Here is a 6,950-nt window from a genome sequence, read left to right as displayed (position 1 = left end):
AAATTTTTATGATATCGTCAAACATATATTTTATTCAAAAATAAAAACATCATCGCTTTCTCAAAATCACATAAAGTCATATTATAACATCGACCGAGATAAAGAATAAAATGAAATATTAAAAACACGATGTATCTCGCTGCATTGCGCGAGTACTCTTCTAGTATATTATAAAGTATTTGATATAAAATTTTATAGACAAACAATTCTATTAACTTACTATGCATCATGTATTATTATTTATCAATATAAATATCTTAAAATTCAAATTAAATTCACAAGTTATTATAATTTACATACAACAATCTATAAAATTAATTGATCGATAACGTATTGATAAATCAATAGGTTTACTTCATTTTTTTTAAAATCTTAATTATCTTAAATATTATTAAATTTTAGTTAAACAAATTATATAAAAAAAACTAATGATATTTATTTGTTGTAATGAATTTTTCATAGTTAAAGAGTGGTTGTGAGAATGCATTTATTTGGTTGCTTAATTAGAAGCAAGTTGCATTCTGAATGAAGGGGGAGAGATTTGGACATGATATATACAAAGGTAGTGGCATTGTAATGGAGGAGTGTTATACATGACTACATAGAAAGGGGAGAAGTCAATTAATATAAAATGAGTGAATAATTTTAAATATTTATTGGTAGGAACATAAACGAATAAGACAAACATTTTTTTATTAATTATTAATTGTTAATTATTAGATATGTATGTCAACTTGATATATCCAAATGGCAATGAATTTCGGCTCACAAGACAAAGCCAACGAATAATTATAAAAATAACAAATACTAGACGTTGATTTAGTTTAAAAGTAATATAATTATTAATCTGATTTATGAGTTTCAATTCTAAAGTGATGGATCTTGACTTTAATATCATGTGACAATATTTAGAATTTGAGATTAATTTTTTTTAAAAAAATTGAAAAGAAAAAAGAGGTTTCAATATATATATATATAAGGAATTATGTACAAATCTAACTAATTGGGATTCTAACATTTTTAAAGATAATTTATTTTACTAAGATAATGTAATTTTATACAAAGAAATGGTAAATTAATAAATTGCAAAGGCTGTTAAGGATTTTTGTAACATCCCGAAAATTTAAAAAATAATTATATTTCGGTGTAATTGGTGATAGTGTGTTATCAAACAAATTTTTGGATTGTGGGTGTACGTATTTAAAATGTTAAAATTAATTATCAAATATCAAGTATTTTAAGAAACATGCAAGTTTTGAAGTGAAATTAGAAATTTTGGGGACAAAATGTGAGTCATGAAAGTTGAGGGGTGCAAATGAACAACTACTCCAATATTTAGAAGACTACAGTAACGTTTGTTTTTTAAGATGTGTTAGAAGTCTAAAGTCTTATTTCACTCAATTTATTAGAGGTGGTGTTGAAGTCTGAAATATGAATCAATAAGACTGTTTGTTTTTGTAAATTGATAAACATCTGAATTTGATTAAATGATATATTTTACACATTAAAAATTATAGTGTTGAATTTATAGATAAATTTATACAATTTCGCATATTTATTCATCATCATTATGAAATTTACATCTAAATTATATAACTAACATTCATTTAAATGAAAATATGTCATTAACGATGTTTAACACATTTACATCCTATTAAAATACATTAGTTGAAAGAGGTGATATCGATTGAGAGAAATGATCGATTGAGGTTAATCGATTGAGAAACGTCGTTATTGACAATTTGAAGAACAATAAAAGACAAATAAGATGTTGATTTACCTCTTATCAGATAAGAAAAAAATAAGAGATAAGTGGCTCTAAAAAATTGAAAAAAAAACCCGGGGTGAATGACTCTGCCTCTTAAATAACCAGACATAGACTATTTTGAAGGTAATATTCGTGCATGGATATTAATTCTTTCATCCTCTTTTAGATTGAGCCATTTTATACGAATCAAAATAAAATACCAAGAAGAGAAATGCAGTATCAAGTATCCATTTACATTGAACGGAAGAAACAATAGCATAAGCTATTTCAATAACATAAATAAGCAAAGGTAATTTGTCTATTCAGACATTTATTAAATCAAAAATACACTTGATTAAGAATGACTAAAACAAATAAATTGTAATTGGAGGTTGCTTTAAGATGATGTAATACGATAAACTTATCCCATTTCGGGTTGTTAAAGAAGTTATGTGGTTTAATAATGTCTTGGTGGTGGGGGAGACTTATAGTAGTAAGACGGAGGAGGAGGAGACCTTGATGGTGGAGGTGGTGATTTGTAGATGTAGGGAGGTGGTGGTGATGATGATGGCGGTGGAGGAGACTTGTAGAGATAAGGAGGAGGTGGAGAGGGAGATGGCGGAGGGGGAGATTTGTAAACATAGGGAGGCGGAGGGGATGGTGAGGGAGGGGGTGGGGACTTGTACACGTAGGGAGGAGGAGGGGATGGTGATGGAGGGGGTGGGGACTTGTAGATGTAAGGAGGAGGAGGTGATGGTGATGGAGGAGGTGGAGACTTGTAGACATATGGAGGTGGTGGAGAAGGTGATGGTGGCGGGGGAGACTTGTATACATAGGGGGGAGGTGGGGAAGGTGATGGTGGAGGGGGAGACTTGTAAACATATGGAGGTGGTGGGGAAGGTGATGGTGGAGGGGGAGACTTGTAAACATATGGAGGTGGTGGGGAAGGTGATGGTGGAGGGGGAGACTTGTAGACGTATGGAGGTGGTGGGGATGGGGATGGTGGTGGAGGAGACTTGTAAACGTATGGTGGTGGTGGAGATGGTGATGGTGGTGGTGGAGACTTGTAGACGTATGGAGGTGGTGGGGATGGGGATGGTGGTGGTGGAGACTTGTAGACGTATGGAGGTGGTGGAGATGGGGATGGTGGTGGTGGAGACTTGTAAACATATGGAGGTGGTGGGGATGGGGATGGTGGAGGGGGAGACTTGTACACGTATGGAGGTGGCGGGGAAGGTGATGGTGGTGGAGGAGACTTGTAAACATATGGCGGTGGAGGAGATGGTGATGGTGATGGTGGTGGTGGAGACTTGTAGACGTATGGAGGTGGCGGTGAAGGTGATGGTGGTGGTGGAGACTTGTACACATATGGAGGTGGCGGTGAAGGTGATGGTGGTGGTGGAGACTTATACACATATGGAGGTGGTGGAGATGGTGGTGGTGGTGGTGGAGACTTGTAAACATATGTTGGTGGAGGAGATTTTGAAGGAGGAGGTGGCGACTTGTAGATGTAAGAAGGAGGAGGAGATTTGTGAAGAGAAGGTAGATGAGGCCATGTGTGCTTCAATGGTGGTGGTGGGGGAGACTTGTAATGCTTCACCGGTGGTGGCAGCTTCCATCCATAAGGGCGTGGAGAGTCATAAGTGTAAGGTTTATCAGCAACAACAATGGTGGCTAACAAGAAGAAAGCAATAACATTTAGAAATTGAGGCCAATGCCTCAACACCCCAAGACTTGCCATGTTCAGAAATGGTGGCCTCTTCCCTTAGAAGACTACTTGTATCTGTGTATGAGAATGGTTTGATTAGAAGCCTTTTTATAGGAATGATGGATACTTGTTAAATGCATAAAACAAGCTGTCAAAAATATTTGTTGATATAAAAGTAATGAATAGAACAATCCCACGAAGTTTCACACATTTTTTTCTCTAAATGTTGGATCGGGATTTGAAAGGTTCCCACCGAAGAAGTTGAAGGAGTCAAAGAGGATGATTGTAGTTGGTACGGCCTCTCCCTCTTTCATCTTTTTATTATTGTTTTTTAAATTTTATAATAGCAAATGTGTATTTAGTCTATAAAATAAACATGTATTTTTTATTAACATGCATATCTAACCCGATATGCGACTCGATTAATCTCAGAATTACCACATGTTCTGTGACCACAAAAAGATTTTTATACCTCCTAACATGAGACCTCCAGACGCTTTTGACTTTTGTAGGCTAAACTCCAACCAATCGGACATTAAATGAACGTCTATCGTAATTAACTAAAAGGGTTCTGATTTCTAGCTTACTAATGTTAGTAGCATCATTGTGTTAACCAGCTGGAGTTGGATGAGGGTATTTCATTTAAATTACTAAAAAATTTCAATTCAATTAAAAGTGAATATATATATATATATATATATATATATATATATGTCAGGGTTGGTTAGTTTATAGACTATAGTTCAATTCAACTCCTTTCTATAATTTATCTTAGAAACTTCAAAACCGAGTGGGAGCGATGCAGTTGGAGCCTGGAGGGCTATGAACATGCTAGCAATTAATCAATGCAAATCGTACCAAGAAGTGGTCGTCTTTTTTTCGTAATAATTAAGTTTACATGCATATTTATGTGGATACATATTTTGGATCATTTATACATACTTACGATTAATGAAAAAGACGTTTGATCGAAATGATTTTACTTCAGTTACATTTTTTTAATTTAAAGGTATTTTAAATACTATACTAAATTAAAACACTATATTTCAATTAATGTTACAGATTTATGAGCTAGAATATAGTTTTCAAATCAGGTTTTTAGAGAGCTTGGGATAGTGATAACTTTTATTTTTAGAGTTATTTTTTATTTATTTCCTTCATTTTTATATATATTAAATACTTAATTTCTTTATTTTTTTCCCCGTTTATTCTAAAAGTTTTAAAAAGAATGATGAAACACAAAAAAATAAATTTTATTCCAAAAATCTGCAATTTCTGGTAATTGCCTACAGTGTCATCACTGTGGAAAGTTCACGAATTTTTGTTAGTCTTCTACTTTTTGAAGGATGTTTTGCTTGAATATCTTGTCCAAAAATCTCTTACAGCTGGAGTTGCTTGTTGAAGTTGTATTTTGAATTTTTTTTAATGGGAAAATTACACCAAAATGGAATCAACTTTCATCTAATTCCTATTTTGGGGAACCAACTTTCAAAATCGTCATTTTGGGGAACCAACTTGGACCTGATTCCTATTTTGGGGAACCAACTTTCAAAATCGTCATTTTGGGGAACCAACTTGCACTTTATTCCTATTTTGGGGAACCAACTTTCAAAATCATCATTTTGGGGAACCAACTTGCACCTGATTCCTATTTTGGGGAACCAACTTGCAAAATAATTATAGAAAAATAACTAAAATTCATTTTTTTCCAAAAATTAATGCAATAAAATATATTTTTCATTTCAAATCTCATTTTTTTAATTCAGATATCAAATTGAACATTTTAAAAAAAATCCAAATTACCACAATAAAATTTATTTTTTTACTAATGCAGAAAAAATCAATTTAATAGAAAAAAAATTAATTGATACAATTGGTCAGATATAAAAATCTTGAATGTGATATTTAATATTTATTTTTTATTGCATCAATTAATTTTTTTCTATTAAATTGATTTTTTTTTGCATTAGTAAAAAACAATTTTTATTGTGGTAAGTTGGATTTTTTTTAAAAATGTTCAATTTGATATCTGAATTAAAAAAACGAAATTTGAAATGAAAAATAGATTTTATTGCATTAATTTTTGGATTTTTTTTTTTTGTTATTTTTCTATAATTATTTTGCAAGTTGGTTCCCCAAAATAGGAATCAGGTGCAAGTTGATTCCCCAAAATAACGATTTTGAAAGTTGGTTCTCCAAAATAAGAATCAGGTACAAGTTGGTTCCACAAAATAGGAATCAGGTACAAGTTGGTTCCCCAAAATGATGATTTTGAAAGTTAGTTCCCCAAAATAGAAATTAGATGAAAGTTGGTTCCATTTTGATGCAATTTTCCCTTTTTTAATTAGTTGTTAGATGGTCTTTGCCCCAAGGTTTGTGTGTGCTTAATTTCTTTTGGGTAAAAAACTTCATCTTTATCCTTTTCTCTCTTATATAAAGAGGCATTGGGTTCTCTTTGAAGATGATCTTGAGAAGTATTACCAGCTTAAATTCTTCTTTTTTTCTCTTATTTTTAGCTTAGCCAGGGCCGTCCCTGGGGGAGGGCGGCACGGGCGCACGCCCAGGGTCCAAAAATATAAGGGTCCCAAATTTTTCCCTTAAATTATATAGTAGTCTAAAATAATTTAATAAATTAAAGAAACCAAAAAATTGTAGCATATAATAAAAGACAAAAATAATTTAGCATATAATAAGGGCCCAAAAATATATCAACTAATTACATTGGAGAAGAAAATAAAAAAAATTAATTGATCATTCATTATATGCTATTGTTTATTATCCCTATAATTTTTTTTTATCTCCAACAATATCCAATGATATTGGCTATTGCTATCTCTATATGCTTGACTATTTTTGTGCTTCAACAATTCAACGTTAAAATCATATGTTTGCTATTGCTATTGCTATATATTTTTGTTAGATATTTTTATCAATTTCTATTTTTATTGATTATTGGTATTTGGTTATGTTGTTCTAATTGTTTTTGTTGACTATTGTTATCTATTTTTGCTTCTACATAATATATTTTACTTTTTTTTTTTTACAATTAATCTATTGATCTTATGATTTATGACGTGTTTCATGGTTTTGTGATTAATCAATAAATTTTTTCCACTAGATGTATTTAGTAATGTCTCTTATATATGTCATGTTCCATAAACTTTTAATATTAACATCTTATTTAGTTGAGCAAAAAAAGAAAAAAAAAATAGAATTTAAATATTTTCATCAATTGTTTGACTTATATATCTTTCATTGGGATTCCACCACACCACAAGATTCTATTTAAATGCTCAAACAATCATTTGTTGAACTTGCATATTATATGTTTAATTCATTATTTATTTTTACTAGATCTCAATGGATCATCTTTTATTTCATATTCTTATTAATCTTCATTTGTCTACTTGTCTAGAAAACCTTGATAATCTTCTTCATTATTGATCTCTCATTGACCTCATGATTATTTCATTAACACGAAATCTCTTTTTGTAT

At 31.5% G+C, this 6,950-nt stretch overlaps 1 protein-coding gene across 1 annotated transcript; it reads right to left on the bottom strand.

Moving 5' to 3' along the window:
* Positions 1–2,204: 2,204 nt before the first annotated feature.
* LOC112508628 (extensin-2-like) lies at positions 2,205–3,523 on the bottom strand. Its single transcript, XM_025113337.1, has one exon. The coding sequence runs from the start codon at positions 3,486–3,488 to the stop codon at positions 2,205–2,207; it is 1,284 nt and encodes a 427-aa protein (XP_024969105.1). The 5' UTR covers positions 3,489–3,523.
* Between the last annotated feature and the right edge of the window lie 3,427 nt (positions 3,524–6,950).

Source organism: Cynara cardunculus (genome assembly GCF_001531365.2).
Source record: "Cynara cardunculus var. scolymus isolate 2C chromosome LG 1, CcrdV1, whole genome shotgun sequence".
NCBI lineage: Eukaryota > Viridiplantae > Streptophyta > Magnoliopsida > Asterales > Asteraceae > Cynara > Cynara cardunculus.
Note: the sequence above shows the minus strand (reverse complement) of the source record. Positions and strands in the feature narration are given on the sequence as shown.

Bases quoted from the DNA above. Each gene is read 5' to 3' on its own strand.
- LOC112508628 (XM_025113337.1), bottom strand. From the start codon at position 3,488: ATGGCAAGTCTTGGGGTGTTGAGGCATTGGCCTCAATTTCTAAATGTT.